This window comes from Cavia porcellus, unplaced genomic scaffold, assembly GCF_034190915.1.
Source record: "Cavia porcellus strain 051 isolate PalLab524CR breed Dunkin Hartley unplaced genomic scaffold, mCavPor4.1 scaffold_1, whole genome shotgun sequence".
Lineage (NCBI taxonomy): Eukaryota > Metazoa > Chordata > Mammalia > Rodentia > Caviidae > Cavia > Cavia porcellus.
Genome location: NW_026947484.1, coordinates 145,245,970 through 145,270,560, shown reverse-complemented (window position 1 = coordinate 145,270,560; position 24,591 = coordinate 145,245,970). Strand labels below are relative to the sequence as shown.

The window sequence follows — 24,591 nt, the reverse complement described above, 5'->3', positions numbered from 1 at the left end:
GTCCCACAGGAATGGATCCTTTCTCACAGGAATGGGTTAGCAGGAGTATTTTTTATCTTTCACAGACTGCCATTTCTACTTTTGCTTTCTGCCATGAGTTGAAGAAGCCTGAGGCTTTCACAGATACAGGGGCTTAGACTAGGGCTTTTCAGCTTCTAGAATTGCACACCAAAATAAACATTTCTTTATAAATTACCCATCTCAGATATTTTGTTAAAAGTGACAGAAAACAAAAGAAATTCCTAACTGCTGACTATTGTATTTCACAAAATCCACAATACACCATTACTATATGAATCACTAACAATGAAGCTGACAATGGTTTCTTATCAGACAAGAAGTTGTTGACAAAATGGTGTTGGATTGGGATGAAAGACTCACCGAATCACATTTACAACCCTATACTGACTTTCAGTACAGTGCCTTTCTGAATGAGGAAATACATACAACCTGAGAGAATGATTGAAAAACAGTTCTGGGGAGCTTTAGTACACAGTTCTTTTAGGTTAGACTAAAATGTTACTTTCCTGATTAAGTATACTCAGAATGCATTTTCAGATTAAGTCATTCCAGTATCTTCCTAATTGTCACTTCACTGAAATAGTTAACTATGTTCTGCCATTAATTTGAAATTATAGATATTGAGAGGCACAGCCAAATGGGAAAAAAACTCAACAACTTGTCTAAAATAAGGGCTGAGGTGTAAGTATGAGCTAAGTATCAAAGATACAGTTTTATCTTCCATTCACAATAGTATCTCAACCTTAAGTTGTTGGAACTGTTTTGTTACTCCTCTTTATTCATGCCAGGTTCCAAAGATTTGGCTAATTTTTGTTTCTACCAATCACTTTACTTGGTCTTTTTTTCCCTCATGGGCCAACTGTGAAACTGTTTTACAAATTTCTTACTATTTTTCCAACAATTTTCTATACTCCTTTTCATTTTCCAGGTTTTAGCTTCTTTTTGTAAAAACACTTGTCATTACAGAAAAAAAAAGGAAGAAACTTTAGGTACATTACGCAGTTCAATAAGGGTGACTTTTCTTTTTTTCTGAGGCATTTTTGTATTTTGGGTTTGAGTGGGGTTCACTAGCCCTCTACACAAACTGCAGGTCTCTTGGCAATAACGCAAAGGAACCAGGAGCTCATTTATACCTCAGAAGGATGAACAGTTAATTGTGAAGCGCAATGAAAAGACCAACAAAAGGAAAATGATCCCTGTATTCTTCTTGGCTGCATTCTACTAACTAGCATGGGATAAGAGTACAAACAGAAAACTGTAATGGTTAAGACCGTGGATCAGTGCAATACCAACATTAAGTCTGATGACAGTATATGCAAGGGGGAAATTACATCTGACTTCTAAGTCTGAAAACTGAATGTGAATTAAGCTTCGCACTCTATCTCAACACTATGCAGAGAAAAAATAAGGAAATTAAGGCTAAGGGTAAATTATTTTACCTTACGCTACAGTCAATGTTTAAAAGTTAAAACTAGAAAATAGATTTCCTTAAGTTTGGTGTTCTTTTTAATCGAAGTTATATAATATCATGCATTTAATAGGCAAAGTTTGAGTAATTGTGGAAGATGGTATCTTTGAGAATATTTTTATGTGCAATAGTGTGTTGTGACTAACAAACGAAGGCAACTGTGATGAATCAATGAGTGGGCTGTTTGGTTTTAATGAAAGTTCTTACAAGATTCACCATCACTGAACTAGGATTTTATTTGATGACTTACTGAGTGAAAGTTAGGGGGAAGTCACATTGATAGTAAGTTGCTTCCTGCTCTAAAAGGTTCAGTATATTGTGTTTTTACTTGCTACAGGTATACAGTCACCAGGTAATTTTTAAGTGCGATCTAAAGTAGAGCCTAAGCATCATATTTTAATCTCTTCTCTCCCCACAATTCTTATAGAGTCCAAGTGGAACTAGTGATAATCAGAACTACATGAAACCAATTTTACAGAATATATAGTTGACAATAGTTTTTAAATAGACCTCAAAAGTCCATGTTTTTAGAACTTTAAGAATTCCCTAATCCATTCATCAGATATTATACTTAGATGTCAGATACGGTATTACTCTATATGTATGTCACTAGTGATAAAATAATAACCAGAAACAGTGAGCTGGTCCTTCCTCATAGAGGGAAGAGCTCCATCAAGTAGTGGGAGAACACTAAATATCAAGAAACTAACAGAGAAAATTATGAAAGGTTTCTGGAGAAAACAAGTACTGATCACTACGGGGGCATGCAGGAAAATCTTAATCTATACTTGGGGTATACAGCAGTTTTCCTGGAGGAAGCAATTTCTTAGTCAAAAACTGAAGTGTTAGAGAATAAGCAGAAGATAAGCCATATTTTGTTAAGAGAAAAGAATGGGAAGCTGGCAAGCAGCTTCTAAGTAATGAAAATAACTTGTTCAAAAGTCTGTTGTGGGGGCTGGGGATTTAGCTCAGCGGCATAAGTGCCTGCCTGGCAAGCAGGCAGTCGTGAGTTCGATCCCCGGTACCGATAAAAAAAAAATGAAAAAGACAAAAAAAAAAAAAAAAAAGTCTGTTGTGAAGGAACCTCGTATACACATGAAAACAAATGAACCCAATTCTCTGTCTCTACCTTTTTGCCTTCCCAGTACAGGCAACTGCTGAAAAATAAGCCTGGATAGAAAGTGTCTTACTAAGAAACAGTAAGGAGGACAGACTGTCTGAAAAGCAAGTGAGCTAGTGCAGTTTTAATCATGATAGATTTGTTTCAGCAAGATCACACTAAATGTACTATAGAAATTTATTAGAGAGAAAATCAGATGAGGACACTAGTTAAGTTAGTCCTTGTGTTAATTATAGGAAAAGATAGGGACCTGAATTTAAGTACTACCTGCAGAAATAGAATTAAATGCACTAGGTTGGAGATTTTTAATTGCTTAATGACTATATGAATTCAGAGTGTTAAAAGGACCAATATCTGATGGTACATGACTGTTTAGTTTAGCACTTTGGGAGGCTGAGGTAGAGGATAACAAGTTCTAGTCCAGCCTGTCTCAAAATGAAAAAAAGGATGGGGAGGTAACTCTGTGCAATGGCCCTGGGTTCAATATGCACTAAAGCATGGGTGCAAGTGCGCACATATACACAACCAATTTCTTGCTTGCACAACTGGGGAGCTGGCAAAGCCAACCATTTAGCTTCAGAATATAAAGAGAGACAACTAAAAGGGTAAAATAGCAAGTCACTATTTCTAAGGAGAGAAGCCTGTGGTCTGAAGAATAAACAATAAGCGGACTGAAGAATAAACAGTAAGTGGACTGATTCTAGAGATAGTTAGGAAGCAAAATTAGTAAGATTTAGCAACTGCCTGAATGTGAGATATGTAAGAAAAACAAAGATGATATCAAATTTCTCACATGGATTCTGAGATTGTAGCCTACCTCTGAAAGGTGGTCTGGTCTTGTGACTTGCTTTGATAAGTATTGTGGTGGACATGATATACATGATTTCCAAGGCAAGCCCTTAAGAAGGATTGTAAATTCTTGCTCTTTTGAAACACTGCCTCAGGACTGCCTTGAAAGGAAGCTGGTCTAGCCTACACAGGATAAGCAGTCACAGAGGACACCATGACTATGAATGATGATGGTGTCCTTACCCTTTTTGGTTTAGCTGAACTACTGGCTCAAAACAGTGTATAAATGAGGCCAGAGGAAATTAACAGTTACTGCTCCACTGATTCACGGAATGGTGTGAAATGGTCCTATTCAGTAACTAAGTTTTTTTGGGGGGGGGTCATTACATCATCAACGGTGACAGAGTGAAATTTGGAGGGAGCTTGGAGTATTATTTCATATTATCCTTTTATGGTGATAATAATGAATCCAAATTCAAACAGGGTAATAAAGAACTCCTTATGGTACAAAGTTCAGGGATGGAGGTCCCAGTAATTTTTAAGCACCAAATGTCTGAGTAACAAAGAATCCATCATGGTAAAAACAGCGAGAATGTTTGCAAACGCAGTGATGAAAGAAAAAGTATACGTGTTTAGAGACCAGGTTAGTCCCTACTCCCTCCAAAAAGCCTCAGACAATGAAAGGTATTTTCTAGAAGAAAACTTCAGCAGTCACAGCAGAAAACTAAAATAGGAAACGTACAAGCTACCAAACAGTGGTTATTCACAGTACTTCCTATGAGGGGTTAATATCTACTTGTTTCATAGGAAGGAAAGTAAGTCAAAATGAAGCTTTCCTCTTTCAAAGATTAAGAACTCATGTATTTTCCTCACGAAAAAAATGGAAAACTTAAAAACTTGGTTACACTGATGTGTGTGTAAATGAGACTGAAAAACGATTAAGCAGGAATTGCTTTTGTGGGCCAAAATCTTGAACATTTTCCTCTAAGATTTGGGAGCACTATCGTAAAGAACAATTTCTTGCATTTCTGTTGGCTCAGAAACACCGTTACTCCTTTCTAAGTTTTACTGCCTCCCCTGTATAGCATAAAAATCCCTTTAAACTAAAGCTGTGTAACAGAATAACACCCAAGACAGTCTTAAGTCAGAAGGAACTCTGCCAGGAATTAAGCCACGTCGCAATCCTGCCTCGGCGGTCTCTAAGGAAACTCAAGCCTTTTCCATCCTTTTCGAGAGAGGCTCCCAAACAGGAAGTCGAACTACTGTTTCGTCTGCCTCAACAGCAATTCCTCCTACTAAGCCAAGGAAACCGCAGAGGTAACACACACTCACCGCGTGAAGTACAGTCGCCAAGAGAAATCTCAGGACAAACGCCGACCCAAAGAAGCCCCCCGGCACAGCCGCCATCTCTGACTACTACGGTAAATCTCTGGCCCACCAGAGGACCCCACCCACGGGGCGCCCACTCCAGAGCCTGATCCGATGCTGGCCATAAAAGGCCATTGCTATCAAATTCCTTATTCTGAACAGATGAGCATTAACTAAGGGGACATGAAAACTTAAAGATGATCAAATATAAGGACGGTCGCCAAGTGACTTCAATTTCCCAAATCAGGCACTTTTCTAAACTCCCCATTACCGTTCTTCTGAGGGCGCCTCCCTTCCAATCGCGACATTTCTTCCAGCAGCCGAGAAGTCCCGCCTTCTCCAGTTTCATCCCCGCCTTCTCCTCCATGGTATCCAATCGCATGCTTCTTTTGTTGAACCTGTGGCCAAAGAACCCAATGGTAAATCGAACCGTAAGCGAAACGTCAGAGTTCTTTCAGGCCAATGAGCACAACCGAACGGGAAGAGAGGGTGGAGCCTCTGGTTGCCGAGCAGCGTACGTAGAGGCGTGCGCGTGGTGGAGGAGGGGGGATGGGAGAAAAAGGGAGGGGGCGGGGCTGAGGGCGGCGCAGCCGCAGCCGCAGAGCTGGTGGAGGAGCGCGCGGCCGCGAGGAAGGAGGGAGGGAAGGAAGAAGGAGGCAAGCAGGCAGGCAGGCAGGCGGCGGGCGTGGGGGTCGGGGACTGAAGCAGTAGAAGCAGGCGAAAACCCGGTTGCTGCTTCGCGCTGGTGCTGCGCGGGCTTTCGGAGGGGCAGCCGCTTGGTCGGCTGAGGAGGCGCGGGCGCCGCGGCGTTGGTGCTGTTGCCCGGGGCGGGGGATCGGAGTGGCGAGAAGGGGGTCGTTGCGTTGCGCGTCTCCCCGTCGCGCTCTCCTTGCCGCTCTCCCGGCTCGGCGGGCTCCTCCCCGCGTCTCCTTCGCCTCCGGGGTCCCGCTCCCCGCCCCCCGCGGTATGTCTTGATCCCGAGCGGCGGGTTTCATGGGGCTCCTTAGGATTATGATGCCGCCCAAGTTGCAGCTGCTGGCGGTGGTGGCCTTCGCGGTGGCGATGCTCTTGTTGCTGAACAAGGTCCAGAAGCAGGAGGAGTCCCTGTCGAAGCTAGGTGAGCAGCCGAACCGCTCTGGGCTGAGTGCTGGGCAAGGGGCCGGCCGGGCAGGCTTCGCGGCCGCAGCCGGTGGGCGTTCGTCTAACCTGGGGCTCGCCTCTGGGGCTGGGGGTTTCTGGGGAGCCGGGCAGGGGGCGTGGAGAGCACCAGCTCTGAGAATGAGTGGTGAATTAAGCTTAGGTGCTAAGTTGGACACCGGAGGTCACGGGGCAGAGGTTGCGAGACTGGGTTCCCCGGGGCAGAGGGTTGGCCCGAAGTAGGCGTTCCGGGGAGCAGGAGCAAGCGGGACCCAGTTCAGCAGGGAGCGGGGCTAGCGGAGGAGGAGATCGGGAAGCGCGGCCCCTTCGGTTCCCTTGGAAGTGTGGCCGGAAAGCTGCCCCGCAGTGTCAGGCGGGGGATATTCTCGTTTGAGAGGTGGGTACCTGGTTGCAGGATCCTTTGGCGGTGGCGGGCGGGGGGCCAGGTTCACGGAGGGATGGATGCGCAGAAATGGAAGGAGAAACCGGGAATGTGGAAAGAAGCACACCGTTCTGGGTCATGTTCTTGCAGTGGCAGCCCAATTGACAGTCGAGGGAGGCTGGCCAGGTAGTGGGTATCAAGCTTTCACCGAAACGAGGCATGTGGAGATTTAAATTCTTTATTAGTCGCGCCAAACTGATTAATTTGGGCGTCACAGGAGGGTTGTGTGTTTATGTTGCTTCACGGCACTGTTGACTTGAATTTAGAAGGTGAGGGAACGCCGAAGCGGAAACTTGGTGTAGCTGACTTTTATCAAAGGTAACGTAAAATGCTGCGCAAATGTAACTGTATGTTAAGTTCCTCGATACGGTTAGCAGTGTTTTCATGAGTGAAGAGGTGTAAAATACAGAGTTGGAGTGTGAAATTGTGCAAGACCAGACAAAAGCACTGATGGCAGGTACTTTCGGATTAGAGAACTTTAGGATCTCGAAAATCTCAGGATGGAGAGTTTTAAAAAATCACAGTGATAATTTTTTTATTTAAAAATATGCCTGCTACTTAAAAAGTCAGCTTGAGAAATTGTAACTGAACATAGAAAAGTAAGGTGAAGTACTTTTTTACATATACTTGAACTTCACCATCATCTTAAACACGGTTAGAAAAGCAGGCAAAAACAGTACAGTTTAAACGGGAATAACTGTGGAAAGCTAGATGATGATGCGGATAGAAATTAATTTTTAGGAACAGCGTGACAATAATTGTGATTTTTACATGTAGCTATTTCTAATTTTTGTATACTTTGTAGAAAACATTGAGTACACTTTAAAGAGAAGTGTATCAAAGAGCATCAAATAAATTTGATTGAAGTACAGATAAATTTGAAAGAGGAGCTAGTGATACTTTCAGTTCTCAATGGCAGAAGAGTTTTTCATTTTATTGTATCTTTAGTTTTTTTTTAATCGGGAGTCCCACTCAGATCCTTGTGCTTGCCAAGCAGGTGCTGTACCACTGAGCTGTATCACCGGCCCTGTATCTATAGTTTTATAATTTATAATTGTATTAATGTCTTGGATGACGAAAAAATGTTAACTTTTAATATTGAAAGTTAATCAGTATCCTTTTTATGCGAATCCATTCAGGCAGCATTGACAATCATATTCTGGTCTCATAAATAATCCCACTTTACAGAATAAAAATGACTCCTTGAAGTTGAGAATTCTGCTAATTCTTTGTTATACTGCTAGTTGGTATTCTTTGGAGTTAACTTATTAGACACGTTACGGTGGATTAGAATGATTTGAAGTTTTGACTATTGTCTTTTTTTCTCTGTAATGCTTGAAAGTGGTTTCCATAGACACTCTCTGAATGACTTTATTAAGAAAGTTATCTGAATATGTAGACTGCCACAGGTAGAACATATGTTCTCATGATTTTGTAAGAGAAAAATTTGTCAGAAATAGCTTATGCATCAAATAATTACACCAGGAACAGTGAAAATGTATAAAAAGAAATCTGAAAAATATTCTAGGAAAAGGAACCCTAAATAGCACTTAACATATTTTTCATCTGGAAATGCAAAAATACGGAAAATGAAGCATGCAACTTTTATATATATATCAGCTCAGCAGTCTTTGGATTTTTTTTTTCTTCTAATTTTAAAGAGACCTGAGTTCATACTGTGTTACCCAGGATGTCCCTAAACTGCTGTGCTCGAGCAATCTTCTTGCTTCAGCCTCCTGAGTAACTACAGGTGGGGTCCACAGCATCTGACTTTATTTTCCTTTTTCCTGTTTTCTTCTGTTTTGTTTTTCTTTCTTGTAAAACACAATGCTAAAAGAAATCTCTGGTTACTAATCTGATCTCGTAGGAAAAAAGATCAGAAGGCTGCATATTTTGATCACTAGACTGTCCTACCTGTCCCTCGAACACCATGGAAAGTGTTTTGTAGGTGCAGGAACAAAGTTGGAGATTATATAAGTTGTTTAAGACTACATCATTAGGAAATAGCAGAGCCAAGATTGGAATTTAGATCTGATACCAATCAAGTGGTCCTTTAATTATATCAGGCTGCTTGAAACCTTATATTGGCATTATACTGAGTTTAGCTGTTTGAGCAGAATTTTTAAGTTGCAATATCAATGAGTTTATTGCAAAGAATGAATATCACTCTGAGAAAATTCAATTTCTGATACAATGAAATTGGTTTAGTATAATGTCTGCCCCTTGTTTAGATCCATATAATGAACATAATTACATTTCTCAATGAAATGACTGAAATAGCTTATTTCTGTTACTAGAGAAGAAAATCTTTTTTTTTTTGTAAGTGTAAAATTGCAACATTAAAAAGTATTTTTAAGCATAATGGTGGCACATGCTTGTAATTCCTGCACTCTTGAGACGCTGAGGCACGAAAATGGTTAATTTTGAGCCTATTCTGGGTAATTTAGCAGAAGGTAAATAATAAAAAGAGAGCTAAAGAGGTTGTTCAGTATGGTGGCCCTGCATTCAATCCCCAGTATCACCTATCTACAAAAAACATCTTTTTCTTGGCCACCAAAAATAAAAGAACTATAGAACAGTTTCTGTCAAGAATAGTTTTGATTGTTCATATTCTTTTCCACTGTAGAAGATTCCAAAGGACTGTGTGCTAATGCCTGTAGTGTACCTTGGTTAAAGATGTTATTAAACAATAATATTTCGATGGTGACACCTTTAATTAAGCAATAAGTACATTTAAAGCTAAGGTATATTTATTGGTCACTTGGGGAATTAAGTACATCCATGGAAATTTTTAAGAAACAGCATAGGTTTCCTTTTTTGTCTTTTAAAAATAGAAATATGAGATCATGGTATATATATTACTCTGGAGATTGCTTTGTATCATTTAGTAGTGTAAACATCTTTCCAGATCAGTACATGTAAACTTGACTTATTCTTGTAGTTAAATGATATTCTAAAGTCTGTATGTATTATAAATTATGATACATTATACCAGTAATTGACATTCAGATTGTCCCCTTGGTCCCCTAAACCTTTTGTTTTTTCATTTTAGTAGTTTTTAATTAAAGTCATACATAAAATGACTTTATTCTTGCATCTTCTGAATTGTTTCTTCATTGAATTTGCTCTTTTCCTTTCCTGCTTGGTGATTTGGCTTTTGTTCCAGGATCTTTTGCAGTCTTTGTCCAGTTTTAGCCCGGTGATAACCACCTTGCTGGGGTGAATGCCCACATAGACAGCTGTGCCATGTGGCAGCCTTTTCCTGCTGCACCCTTTCAGTGTTGATGACATATTTCTCCTGGTAACCCGGGACCACTTTGCCAACCTGCTGACCTTTAGAGTATCCTTGCACAACCTGAACCTCATTATCCTTCAGATGGGCATAGATCGAACTTTGTATTTTTGTTTCAGCTCTTTGGAAAGAGGGGAAGACAATCTTCCTGCAAAAGTGGCAAGGTGTATTTGGGTTCTTGCTTCAGTCTGAAGTCACAAAAGAATTGAACTTCATTTTGGGCGCTGTAACTCCAGCAATGGCTGCAGAGGGGAAGCGCCCCTGCCCTTTTCAAAGGTGTTTTCTTTCTTGATACTATAAACAATGAAAAAAAGAACCATTCTTGTATTATTATATCTGTTTAACTCCTTATGCATTGATGCTATTTTTCACTAGAATACATCTTTTATGCGGGATTGTTAGGACACAGGAATCATGATTTTATGTTTCTAACAGATTTTAAAACCTGTTATTTCACAGTTTTTTATCTTGGACAGGTTACAGTGATCTAGATACACTGCCAACACATACTCAGAGGCATCGGAAGCTGTCAACGTTTAGTATTTACTAATCTGAGGCTGTGAAATAAAACATTGCTAAATTACATTTCTTTAATTTCTAGATAGGTTGAACATATTTACATATGCTTACTGCCTTTTTACTTGCAGGTTTGTTTTTATTAGTTTGTTTTTCTGACGGGTAGTTCACTAATACTTAGGGTTTTTGTTATGTTAAAATTAATAATCTTTCATCTGCCATATGTGTTGTATCTGTTTTTCTCCAAGTCTCTTTTGACCGATATGTGTTGCTTATTCACAAGGTTTAAACTTTGCATGTAGATTTCATGTTTTACTTAAGAAAGCTTCTGGGCTCCTTAGTGTATATCCCTACATTTAATTATAGTATATTAGTTTTCTCTGCTTAACTCTTTAAGCTATTCAGATATTTATAGAGGTTTATTGTAATTTCTCTCAATGAATAGCCATTTATGGCAGAGATTATTTGGTAAGTAATCCTTTTTCCACTGTGTATTAATCTTTTATTTACTCACATATTCTTAGGTTGATACTGGATTCCATTCTTTTCCATTAACCAGAAACACTTTGAACTTCAGGAACCAGAAATGCTTTGAAATTTAGGATTCAAGACACTTGTAAATTTTAGAAAATTATATGCATAGTTTTCATCAGATTTGTAAAGGAGAATATGATCCCCTTAATGGTAACAATCACACATAGCTAGTACAGATTGAGCATACCTAATCAGAGAATTTGAAAGTTCTCAAATCGTAGCTTTTTCTGATCTGACCTGTTGCTACAAAGGAAAATGTTCATCTCTAACCTCATGTGATAGGTCACTTTCAAAATGCAGGTACACACTAAAAATATATAAAATTAGTTTCAGGCAATGTGTATAAAATGTAAATGGAACATAAAAGAATTTTGTTTAGAGACTGGGATCTCTTCTCCAAAGTATATCATAGTATATACATGTAAACATTTCCAAATCCAAAAAAAATCTCTGAATTTGAAACACTTTTGGTTCCAGGTATTTCAGATGAGGGCTATTTAACTTGCAGATGTTTCATATTTAAGGGAGTATATTGTTTTGAATAATGTTACCCATGTAACTCTCAAATTACGTTTAGAAGGAAGGTAAGCATATAGCTTATGAGAAAAGTTTGCTTGCAGTGATACTGAAAAAATTTCATGTTATTAAAACATACCTAATTATCTTAAATGGAGAAGGAGTCAAAATGAAAACTATTTACTTAGCAATGACTGTGTCAGAATTTGTTACTGGAAAAGTGCAGTTCTTTATCAATCTCAGAAGCACACTTGTTGCTAATGTTGACTGATAGGACAATGTACAGTAATCTACTTTTCTCACATAAACATTAGAATTATGGGCTTGAATGTTTTTTCTAAAAAAATATTTATCAACTGTGTGTGTGTTTTTTTTTTTTTTGTCTTGTTCATTTTTATTGGTACCGGGGATCGAACTCACGACTGCACACTTGTAAGGCAGGCGTTTATGCCGCTGAGCTAAATCCCCAGTCCATATCAACTGTGTTTTTATAATACCACTATGTAAATTTATGAATGCACTAGGATATAAACTTTTAAATGAGGAAAATCATTCCAAGTGACTTTCGTAGTTCTCTCCATTGGTGGGAATTATGTTACTTATGTTCTCAAAACTCTACTGAACTGAAGAGCTAATTCCAGGGCTAAGGTTGAGATTGCTCTTTGTAATTTCATAGTTTTTCACAAGTGCTTGAAACCATTCAAATAATACCTGTAGGAAAACCTCACATGTAGTAATTACTGTTTAGACGACTGCGTGAATTGGAATGCAGTTATATTGGAATTGCTCATTGGTGACTCACTTGTGAGTCTTGAGTAGGATGTCCCTGGACTGGCCGCTGAAGTGGTTGATCTCTCTTAAGATAATTCCAGGATGTCTACCACCATTCTTTTAAACTTTCTAATGTTTAAACAAAATTGAAATAATAATGATACTCAAACAGTGCTTTCCAGAAAGACTGCTTCAGAAGAATGTTCATGTAGATGGACTTCATAATTATGATTCACATTAGTCTAGCTATTTATCAAGTTTCAAACCCATCTGCCAGTGTCTGCACAATTACTATTTTTTTGCTTTAAATAGTCAGTTATTTTTTAGAGAGGCTAAAATTTTTTTCAACCTTCATATTATGTGTTTACCATTCTTTGTTCTTCAGTCTTTTGTACTGATGGACATTTTCATTTGGAACCATTTTCTTTCATTCTGAATGATTTCTTTTAACATTACTTACACCGAGAAATCTATTGGTGATGAATTCGTTTTTACTTCTATATGTCTGCAAGTTTTGAAAAATTTTTATTTAGTATTTGAAAGACATTTTTGCTAGTTTTAGAATTCCAGGTTGATACTGTCCTTTCAGTACTTTAAAGATTCTGCTCCACTGTCTTTTGGCTTGAATTTTTTTTTTTGTTGAGAAAGCTGCCAACATTTGTTATTTTTGTTCCATTACATGTAATATATCTTTCTGATCTTTGGCTGCTTTTATGATTTTCTCTAGGTTTTAAGTAATTGGATTACAATGGCCCTTGCTATTATATGCGTGGGTATTGGGCTTATTGAACTTTTGAGTTTATAGTTTTTGTTATGTTTGGAAATTGTGAGCCATTGTTGCTGTGTATAGTTTCTCTATGCTTTTTCCTTCTCTCTTAGGGACTCAGATTACACACGTTTTCAGGCTACATAGAACTGTCCCACAATTACTGATACTCTTATCTTCCCTTTTTCTTTTTGCTTTCCCTTCCTTTCCTCCTTTCTGCCTGCCTGCTTGCTTTGCTTTCTTCCTTTCATTTCTGCCTTCCTGTCTTCCTTTCTTTCTGCACTACTGCGAATCGAACCCAGGTCCTTTGTATTGTGAAGTACACCCCAACCTCTTTTAAAGATTTTACTTGTCAGATAATATCTCACTAAATTGCCTGGGTTAGACTCAAACTTGTGATTCTCCTGCCTCAGCCTCCCTGATGTTGCATATGCCACCACCAGTTTTTTTTTCTTTTAGTTTTTACTGTTTTCAGCTCAATAATCCTTTTTCCTGTGTATGTAATCTACTTTTAATCCCTCTCTGTATTTTTTTCCTTCCTCTATTTTTTATCACAACCTCCCTTTCTCCCATTTCTAGAAGTTCAGATTGTGTCTTTAAAAATTGTCTTCTATTTTTGTCTTTTAACATATTCTTTTATTTTCTGTTTTCTTGAGCAGTTGGAATATTCTAATAGTGATTCTTTTGATGGTGATGCCTACTAATCTGTGTAATTTCTGAGTTGCTTTCAGTTGATTTGCATTTCTGATCCTTAGGGGCCAGTTTTTTTTTTGTTGTTGTTGTTTTTTTTTTTTTTTTTTTTTGGTTTCTCCACAGATTTTCCAGATAATGGGATTTTTTTTTTTTCTGAGACAAAGTCTTTCTGTGTAGTTCTAGCTAACCTTAAACTCAAAGTAGTTTTACTGTTTTAGCCTCCTGAATGCTAGGATTACAGGTGTGCACCACCACATAGCTCTAATAAAGAGAATCTTATAGTGTTAGATATTGGATACTTTCATATTCCTGTAAGTATTTTTGAGCTGCAGGTATTATTTCAGATATATTTGAGTGCATTAGAAACAGTTTGATCTTTTTGAGGCTTACTGTAAGTTTTTTGAAGGGGCTACACAGAGCCTGTAGTGTGGAACTGAGTTGACTCCCCCACCCAGGCAGTACAGGTACTTTGTAGTCCCTTTAGAGTACTCTGCCCAGTTCCCTGAACATTCAAGGTTTTTCTCTATTGGCTAATGGGAACACTGGTTGAATAAATTCTACAGATTTTTTTTTGTTTGTTTGACCATTTTGAATGATTAATACTCCATTAGTTTCTTTGCATACATGCACTGATTGGTACTTTGCTGAAAATTCTGTTTATATCTGTCTTCTTCAGTACTCTATCAAGCAAAAATCAACTGTCTTAGCTTCTGTGAACTTCTAGTTCTAGCTCCTAAGTCCAGTGAAACTGATGGATTAAACTGAATTAAACTGAATTCTCCCTCCCTGTTCCGTGCCCTGAAAATTCTTCAGCAGTCAGAGAACTTCATTACCTCTTTCTGAGGACTCACTATTCTGTACGTGTTTTTTCTTTAATATCTGGTACGTGAAAACTGATGATACATATTTTATTCATTCTGCATTAGTTGTTTAAAGTGGGAGGGTAATTTGAGAGTCTGTCACTTTCTCTTGCTAAAGATAAAATCTAGGTAGTCTTCATATGTTTCCAGGTTAATTTAAGGAAAAGGAGTGAAGTTGGACCATTTAAATATAGTTGACGATTAAAACTAATATTTTAAGGTCAGGGAAAGAATCATGTTGTAGGCATCTTTATTTCTTTATAATCTTTAACTCAGTGCTAAGCTTGACTCTTGGTAAATTAACTAAAAGTAACTATGCCATGATAGTTTCACCTGTCTCTTTTTCCCTATAAGACTGTCAAGTGGATGTCACGTTTTTGTTTTTGTTTTTGATTTTGACTGTTACCAATTCTGTATTGATTTTAAGGATCTAGGATTTGTTACATCCCTTTAGATGCAGCTGAGTCCAAAGTGGGCTTTCAGACTTATAACAGTGCCATGTGGCTCCAGAAGAAAGTTCTGCTTTTCTGATTGTTTGATGAGGTAATTAATTGTGTTCTTGCTGTGTGTGAATAGATGTACATTCTTTTCCGTGGCTCGTTTCCTATTCTTTCTGTAATACCGTTTTTCCAAGCTAAGTAGTGGGAAAGGGTCATAAGGGACAGTGGTTCTAGAGATAATTTAGTCAACATGTTACATGTGCAGAAAAGGTACCTAGTCTACCTTAAGGTAAACATTGTTACAGTTCTCAGATATTCGACTTTGAATGACACAATTTTACCTAAAGGTACTGAATTTTTGGTATGATAAATAGTATCAGAGTAGTCCTTTTTTTTTTTTTTCTTTTTATTTTTTTGTGACTGTACTGGAGGTTGAACCCAGGGCTCTTTGCACTGAGTTGCATCTCTAGACCCTTCCTGACCCCTACACTCCCACTTAAAATTTTGACACAGGTTGTCACTAAATTGTTTAGGTTGTAATATTTGATCCTCCTGCCTCAGCCTCTGGACAGTTGGAATTACATATCTGCACCGCATGCCCAGTTTGTCTTTTTTAAATGGCGCTGTTGAATTCTATTACAAGGTGGTTGTTTGAAAATTGCAGATTGACCTGATATTAATGTAACAACTTTACAAAGTGAATTTGGAGGAAACCAATGTTCACTTTCCTAAGTTCTAATTTAATTTAGTAATCATTATTAATGCTGCCTTATTTTCCATTACTTATTCCTAAATTTGTGGCATAGGTAGAAATAATTGATTTATAGTTAAGCATTCAAATGACAAAGAGATACCTTGATTTTGGTCTGTGTGGTTATAGATTTGAGATTAAGTAACTATGCAACTTTTAGCATATTTGTTTTTACTTAAAATTATACTTGAATTTGGCTTAATGAATGTAATTTAGAAATGTTATGAATTCATTTGTAACATAATCCTGGCTTGTGTAGTATAGGAAATGGGCTGATCAGTCTAGTGTAATTTTTTTTTGCCCCAGATCAGTAAATCAGAGGATTTTAGTGTGAATTCTGTGTCAAGTACTTTTACTGTTAGGTTTTCAAAATAATGCCTTGATAAAGCATATCATTTATTTTAACAAATGGTTTTAAAAAATAAAATTATAAGAAAAAACTAGCTGCAAAACATTAATGTTACTAAATCCTACTACAAAGATGAATTTCTTATTTGGTATTCAGTAAAGGAGCTGAAACTTCTATGCTATTTTTCTTTTCTAAGAGCTTAGTCATTAAACGAAAGCTGTCAGTGGCTCCTTTAAGAATACAATGTAGGGGCTGGGGATTTAGCTCAGTGGCATAAGCACCTGCCTTGCAAGCAGGCGGTCGTGAGTTCGATCCCCGGTACCGATAAAAATGAAAAAGACAAAAAAAAAAAAAAAAAAGAATGCAATGTAAAAGGATATATATTGTAAATATTCACTAATGAGAAATATATGATTTGAATATAGTCAGGAATGTTGGACCGTTGGGCAAAATTGAGTTATTAACTTAAAAGAAAATTGATAAAAATTTTTCAGTCTTGTGTTTGGTTTCATGTTTTATCAGTGCCAAACGGAAAGTAGTTGTGCAATTTTGATAGTAAGATTCTTCAAATGACTCAGAAACTCAAGGTTATTTTGTATTTGGATGTTAAGAGACTGCCTCTAGTTGCCAGCATTTTAAATCTCAACAAAATTACAATGTTTTTTAATAAAATACACCCAACTCATAAAACGTTGGATGTTCCCAGTGTACTGTACACCTTTGGCAGAAAACCAAGTTAGCTTAATTGTTTTCTACATAGAAAAGCTGATTAGAAAGACTGGCTTGACATGATTTTAAAGTATATTTTAATTGCTGCTTCATTTTGTTAAACAGGATAGAATAAAAACTGTTCACCATTGTCTTCCAGGACATAAATTTCTTTTCTTTTTATTTTTTTTCACTCTTATGTTTGTGGTACTGGAGATTGAATGCAAGTTCTTTGTACTGAACTACATTAATAGCTGCTTTTTTACAACATTAAAAAATTGTTTTCTTCAGTTTTTGAGAACGATCTCACTGAGTTACCCAGGCTGGTCTCAGACTTGTCATTTTCCTGCTTTAGCTTCTCCGAGTGCTGGGATTATAGGCATGTGCATCTGTGTTTTAAACTTCCTTGTAGTCATACTTTAAAGGTGAAAACGAAAAAGCAAACAAACTCATTGGGTGATTTCTGTGTCTTGGAGTAGGTTTTATAGAAAGAAAATTAGAAGTCCATGTTAACTTTACTCTTGAACCTGGGACATGGTTTAGGAACCAGCCTGTCTTAGAGATGTTAGTAGGCAGGATGCTGTGTACCTTTTTCTTTTGTCCTAGAGTAGGCCTTTGTGATTAATTAATCTTGTGACTACTTACAAGTGATTCTATCTTTTAACCACCTTGACTTCCCTTTGTTTTTTTTTACTGGTTTTGACCATTTTAAAAAAGTCTATAGTTAGACCCGTTTTCTAACATATTTTTTGCTTTTCCCACTAATGGCAAGCCATGATGATTTTCAAATGGGATAATGAATGCACAAATGTTTGAACACTATAAACACATTATTATACAATTTCATTAATAGTCATAATAGCATAAAGCTATTCTCTCTTTGCTGCTGTTACATTTGTCATTAAATGGATTCTGTAGTTTACATTTTCTGGTGCTGTAGACTCTCCTAGTGCCTGCCATGTGTGTATGTGTTCAAGTAAGTCAGATGGTGTTGCATGAATTGAGATGGTGTTGCATGAATTGTAGATTTAAAGTTCAGGTTTGTTAGCTGTTTGTTTCTTCCCTTTCTTGGAAAATAGTGATAACTATCAAGTCATAATTGTTGTTTGAGCATAAAAACAGTCATGTTTCTTTTTCTGTAATTTCTTTAAAAAAAAAAAACCTTGATTTGTAACATTACTGAACTCTCCTCCTAACATTACTGAATTCTCTTTCTTGCTAATCCTTGACAACCTGACAATTTAAGGATAGATTTTTATAAAATACAAATTTAATTTGAGTTGTGATGGAGAACTTTTGCATGTCTGTGTGTATAATGTTTAACTTCTTAATTTTTAAAAAGCATGAATGATAGTCAAATAAGAAAGAGTGCAAGACTGTTTCTCCACTTTAGAAAAGTTTTATGTATGTGTTATTCCTTTATTACATTTTTATTCTCCCTATGGTGATTCACTACCGTATTATTTTTTTTTGGTGCTGCGGGTCATACAGACTGCATATTCTTAAATATATGAAAGTACACATATATGTTCTCAAAGTTAATTTAGGAGGCTTTTATGTTTTTACTTAAGTACAGAATGTCATAGTTGTACAGTTTATGCGTAAAATTGAGTTACTTTAGAAAAAGCAATTTTAAAGTCAGAGAAAAATTCTTGAACTTCACCTAGCTTTAAAAGCTATTAACTCAGGTGAACAATTATTTACCATTCTGCAATCAAATTTTGGAGACTAAGCTGGATGTGGTGGTCTAGCTACTTGGGATCCTGAGGCAGGACAGTTGCCTGAAGTCAGTAGTCAGCCTGGGCAACATGGCCAGATCCTGTTTCTAAAAGACAAAAACCATTTTGTTGCAGGAGAGGTTAGGATGTTAGATACCGGGAGAGGCAAACTGTTGTGATTATCTTTTTCATCATTTTATTGCTACTTTTTTTCAGTCATGATAGCATTATTCAGTAAGGTCAGCCTTACTGCAAGTTTAATATACAGTTGCTGTATATAGTTTCATGAGCAGAGCCGTGATTTGATTTGCATATTGTGGTAATGTTTTATGTTTATGGGTGTGTCTTTAAACTTTCCAAATCAGCAGTGAAGACATTTTGAAGGTGATGCCTGAGTTGTTACGAACTCCTGTTTACCTGGCATTTTAACTACACTCCTAAGACTTAATTTCTTACTGACTTTAGCAGTCTGGAATGGAGGATGACAGCATCAGCCTCTTGCATTTCACCTAAAACATCCTCATTCCCATATAAAATGTGCAAGGACTGGTAAAAATACAGTAAATATTAAATAGCAATTTACAGTAAAAGACATGTTGCCATTCATCTCTCAGGATGTTCCCCCTCACTTCAAACTCATTTATGCCATCATTCTCTCCACTTTCTAAAGCAGTTGAAGTTCTTTTTCATGAGTATATTCAAGAGGTGTGACCAAAAATTAGAGCGAATGTTGCTGCCAAGTGCTGTGCAACAGAAAGGCAGGCTCATAGAAACATTAAAGTGTGTTTTTGTCACCTTATTTCCTGGATCTGCCTCTGCAACTTGGCTTTTCCCCCAAAACAAGATGACAGTGAAAGGTAAATATTTTGAATCAGTTCAAAACATCAAAGCAGGCAAGACAGCACAACTAAAGACACTCAAAATAGACTACTTCCACAGCAACTTCAGAGAGTAGTAAGCATCATGAAATAACTGTTCAAAGGTTCAGAGGGAGTATTTTGAAAATGACTATGGCAGGGCTTAGTGGCATAAGCGCCTGCCTAGCAAGTGCAAGGTTGCGAGTTTGATCTCCAGTACCAAAAAAAAAAGACAGAAAATGACTATGGCAGTGTGTCTTTTATTGTAATACATGTTTAAAAAATTTAAACACAGGGGCTAGAGATTTAGCTCAGCGACGTAAGCACCTGCCTTGCAAGCAGGCGGTCGTGAGTTCAATCCCCGGTACCGATAAAAATGAAAAAGACAAAAAAAAAAAAAAGAAAAAAAAAAAAAAAAATTTAAACACAGACTTTAATTTTGCTTAAGTGCTATGTAATATAGTTACAGGTTTGCAGTTTAATTTCTAATTTGAATTGTGTGTTCTTTCACAATTATTACTCATTTTAATTATACCTTGGCCTGGAAAAAAAAGAGTTCAAATTTATGGGTGCATATGTGATAATACATAGTTGAAAAATGTAGATGTAGGCAAGAAAAGAAGCCAAAGTGAAATATTTGTGTGGATCATAACTACTTGGTTTTATTTTAAAGCCTGTTTTCTTTTTGTTGGCATTGATTTATTAGACTACAAAAAGTATCTCTATACAGATCTATATTACCTGAGATTTTGAGGTAAATTTTGTATTAATAGTGTACTTGCAGCATTTTATATAGGAATTCAGGAAAACAAACTCCATACTTTGGCTTGGTCACAGAATAAAAAATAAAAGTTTTATTACTTTGGTACTAAAAGTATAGGTTGGGAAGGTTGATCATGTAATCATAAGAATTGAGTTGGGTATTGTAGCATGAATGATTTGTGCTAATGTTATTCTTAACTTCTGAGTTAGTTATTTTCAGTGTAGAATCGCGCAATGTAGAATCTTATATAAAGATTATTGAGTGCATTTTGATGAAATTTAAAACCATATTTTTAGTTGCTTAGAAGAATTTAATACACATTTGGGGGTCTCCCCACAAGTGTACTTAGTTTGTCAGTGGGGTTGAATATACCAGTGCATTGAGGCCAGCAGGCATGATGATGCATGCTTGTAATCTCAGCATTCCGGGTGCTGGGGCAGGAGGATCACCATGAATTCAAGGCCAGCCTGGGCTACAGAGCGAGACTGCCTCAATAAATAAATAAATTAATAAATAAATAAATAAAAATAAAATCAAATACATTGAAGTGTTGTTTTCTGTTTTGGTGGTTTTTAATTTTAATTTTAAAAAATCTGTTTATAATTTATTTAAATACTCATTTCAGCTAAGAAACATATGGATTAAGTTGGCTATTCTAATGTATAATTTCCAAATGATTTAAAATAACATAATTTTCAAATGTGGTTTAAACAAGTATTAGATTAATATTAAAGGCTCAAGTGAAATTGCTAAAACACAAAGGACAGATTTTCTAAGAGCTTTTTATATTTTCTACTATTCTTTTAGTCTCAGTAGTATAATACAGTTTCACACACTGTAATTATGTAATAAACCCATGTACTCAAAGCAACAGTACCTGAATATCTTGCTTAGTGATAAAGGTATTTCTGATAAAGTGATGTATAAAAGTCATGAAACTAGCTGGGCATGGTGGCGCATGCCTATAATCCTAGCACTCAGGACGCTGAGGCAGAAAGATTAGCACAAATTTGAAGCCAGATTGGGCTACAGAGTGAATTTAAAGCCTAAACTACATAACAAGACCCTTTCTCAGAAAAAAGAAAAAAATGTCATATAGCTATCATTTTAGGGTATAGTTTTGATCAACTGTACTGATCTAGGATCTATAATATTAGAATGATTTAATAAATACTACCTGTGTTTTCTTCTCTGTACTACAACAGTGTAGGAGTAAGCAGAGTAGTTACTGAAAGTTCATGGAAACTTCATACAAAGTAGGTGCTCTTTTCAAGGGGCAGGACACAGAAAAGCAGGAAAACACTGGAGATCACGTTGGGTTAATGTGATGAATTCATCTTCCCCAAATGCTTCTGAACAACAGAATTATGATATAGTCAAAAACAGTTGGTCAAGAAATACGTATTTTTGGACTGCAGTCCTTCCAGGGGGAGAACCAGCAGCAGCTCCTGAGATCCACGCCACGTTGGAACTTAGGACACTGGCAAGCCAAGCAAGCACCTCCCCTCCCTGGTAATCGGTGGCAGTGTGGCAGACTGCGGCCCTTCCAGGGGGAGAACCAGCAGCAGCTCCTGAGATCCACACCATGTTGGAACTTAGGACGCTGTGAAACCAAACAATCAGCCTGCCTCCCTGCTAAGCGATAGTGAACCTACTGATGCACAGCCTAGAGTCAAATATCCCACTTCCCCTACCCTCCTTCTTCTGTCCCCCCATTATCTAATGGGAACTAGAAATCTGAGCATCTCCTGGGAGGTTGACCATAGCAAATAAGGGGGACTTCCTTGTACCATCTCTTTGAAGGCAAATATTTTTATTACTGTTTTGCTCTTTTCTGATTAATGGTACTGCTCTATTGAATATTCTGTTTTGATAAGTTCTATAGTGTTCTATATTTCATCTCATTTTGATATATGTGATTGAAAGAACAACTATTATAAAGATAACAAAATATACTGTGATACCTATTACTGTTATCCCGGTAACCTGCTGTAAAGTTCTGTACCAATTTCACTGTACGATCTTAGTTGGCTTTATTCTGTCTTGTTCTGTTGTATACTTTCAAAAAAAAAAAAAAAACAAAAAAAACACCAAAAATCCCTAAAGTGACCAAAAACGGAATAAGGAACAATAATAGATAATAAATGTTGCTTATTAATTAGTACCAAAAAAAAGATGTATTTTTTCAAAGTTGTTACCTTGAGAAAGTTATACATTAAGAAATGTGGTTGCTAAAATATTCAGATGCTTTATTCAGTTTCAAAATCTTTTTAAAAATGCAAAATTTTTATTTCCATAGACAGAGGTAAAATACACTTGAAAATATAAGTTGTAAAAATAATCAGAATACTGTGGAAAACGGAAAAGAAAAAATAACTATTTCACATATTAATAAAACAAATTTTCTTTGCAAAGTTCTTTCATTTGGTTCCTTGGTAGAAATGATTTCTTTATGCATAGTTAAAAGTTTTTCTGTTTACCTTAATGTTTTCTGAATTGCACTAATATGTGGTTTGGTGTCACAGTTTTGAAAAATTCTTCATCACTATTCAGCTATTTCTTTGGTTTTTCTTTCTTCTGGTATTTTCTTTATGCATAGGTATACCCTTTATAATTGTCTTATGATTGTTAAGTACTCTTCTGATTTTAGAATTCTTTCTTTTTTTGTTTTTCAGCTTGGAAAGATCTTCATTTATCTTCAAATTCATCATTTCTTCAGCTGTGTCCAATCTACTATCTATCCAAACCATTCTTCATTTCCATTAATGTTACTGGGTTTTATTTCATCTTAATTTTTTTCTTAAGGTTTTCATATTACTCTTGTAGTACCTTTCATTTTTTTGGTACCAGAGATGGAACTCACAGCCTTGCACTTGCCTGGCGGGCGCTGTGCCACTAAGCTATATCCCCAGTCCTATCCTTCCATTTTTAAATGGTGAATGTTTTTCAATAGAGTGTCTTAGCATACTAATCATAGTTTCAAAATTCTTTGTGTGAGAATTCCAAAATTCTTTACCATACTGGGGTCTGGTTTTGGTGGCTGCTTTCTTTTTTTTTTTTTCCCCTTTTAGTATGCCTTGTTATTTTCTTGTTGATAGCTGTATGTGTGATGTATGGTGTAAAGGAACTTAGGTATACTTTAATGTGAGATTCTTATGTTACAGTATTTGACTCTGAGTTAGACTGTGTTTACTGTTTGCTGTATCTTTGAAGTTGGAGGTTAAGATACCTGCTAGTGTACTTGTTTTGTCTCTTGTCTTTGAGTTTCCCAAATTCTCCTTAAAGGTGGTGGGAGGCTCCTCAAGTTATCCCTTTATTATACTGGAGCTCTGTTGATGGGGGAAGTGTTCTATTATCCTGTGATTAGGTCTGTCAGTTACTGAGGTTATTTGGGTCTTGACTTTCATGAGTGCTTTTTAATCCCCCTCTGCCCCACCTCAAGCCTTAGTCTGAGATGGGAAGGCTGGAAGGGCCTGGAGTTTATGGTTACCTTTTCCACAAATTGGTTAGTTAGGCTCTGGCAAAATAGTTTCCTGTGAGGTCCAAACTTTGTTACTGACAGCAAAGATGTTTGGGCAATTTCAAATAATTGCTTTTCTTTCTCTGCTGGAAGCATGAGAGGACCTGTTAAGGTCAGTCTCCATCAAAGAGACTGGCGCTTTGCCAGTTAGTGATTTCTATCTGAAATAAGCAAGGACTCTTCAACTGATTGGTAACTTTAAGATTATACTACTTCTAATTCGTAGAGTTTTTTATTCTTTAGAACCTGATAAAACCAATCTTTACAGCATGATTCTCTGCTACCTTAATTATCTATTTCATATAAGCCTTAGAATCATTTTTTCAAGAAGCATTATAAAACTTAAAATTAGTATGATTAGAATGATGGTGTTACAGTATTGGGACTTTCTTTTTTTAAAATTTTATTTAAGGAGAAAAAAAAAGAGAAAGGGTACAAGTTATACAGATTTACAGAAAAAAACAGTAGGAAATCACTAGTTAATGGATTACATATTGTCATCTTAGAAATAATTGTTCAAGTCACAAAATTAAAGCTTGTAAAGTGGACATTCCAACAATGATACTGCAAACAGTTCTGTTCAATGATCCAATAAAACTCAGTGATATCGTTTTCTATCTTATACACTTAAATATACATGCAGTTATATAGTTTAGAGCACTTTCTTTTCCTCTCTTTTGTACAATGACTATTACACATTTTGGGTTTTATTGCTCCCACGGTTCCTATTACTTTTTTGGAAGAGAGTAAAACCAAATGTGACATAACAGAACAGAATTGGTCAAGTCAAAAGGGTGGACATAATAGATAATGTAAAAACATAATACAAGGTGATCAACAATGGTTACCATAATGCCTCCCGCTATCTCTAATAGAATTGCCTATATCATTAGTTATAATAAAATTGAACAAAACCGACAAAACCAAAACATTGGAGACATTTGTAGGTCTTCAAAAGTAGATAAAAGTCAATGAGAATGGGCATCATAATGAATCTCATTATCTTCACAGCTGTTGCCTAAACTTTCAAACCTGATACTATCCAGCAAAACAGAATAGGGGAACATCAGTCAAAAACAAGATGGTGAGGGTAATACAGGGCTTTAAATCGAGATAATGGAAAGTCAAAGTGGGTTACTATAATATATCCTGCTATTTTTATTTATTTTTCCCTTAATTAAAAGGATAAAAA

General features: G+C 36.7%; 2 protein-coding genes and 1 pseudogene across 3 annotated transcripts in view; 1 reads left to right on the top strand and 2 right to left on the bottom strand.

Moving 5' to 3' along the window:
- Selenof (selenoprotein F) overlaps positions 1 to 4,805 on the bottom strand; it is a 46,403-nt gene extending 41,598 nt beyond the window's left edge. The window contains exon 1 of the mRNA NM_001257993.1: positions 4,731 to 4,805. Within this exon, the coding sequence (NP_001244922.1) occupies positions 4,731 to 4,805 (75 nt within the window). The remainder of the gene's footprint in view (positions 1 to 4,730) is intronic.
- Positions 4,806 to 5,373: 568 nt separating this feature from the next.
- The window catches only part of Hs2st1 (heparan sulfate 2-O-sulfotransferase 1), a 187,337-nt gene continuing 168,119 nt past the window's right edge, over positions 5,374 to 24,591 (top strand). Inside the window, exon 1 of one of the 2 annotated variants that reach the window (XM_013142963.3) lies at positions 5,374 to 5,883. In XM_013142963.3, the coding sequence (XP_012998417.1) occupies positions 5,760 to 5,883 (124 nt within the window). In that variant the 5' untranslated portion in view covers positions 5,374 to 5,759. The remainder of the gene's footprint in view (positions 5,884 to 24,591) is intronic. The other variant, XM_003478791.5, reaches the window with a different exon arrangement.
- On the bottom strand, positions 9,431 to 9,853 carry LOC100733559 (large ribosomal subunit protein uL24-like; annotated as a pseudogene).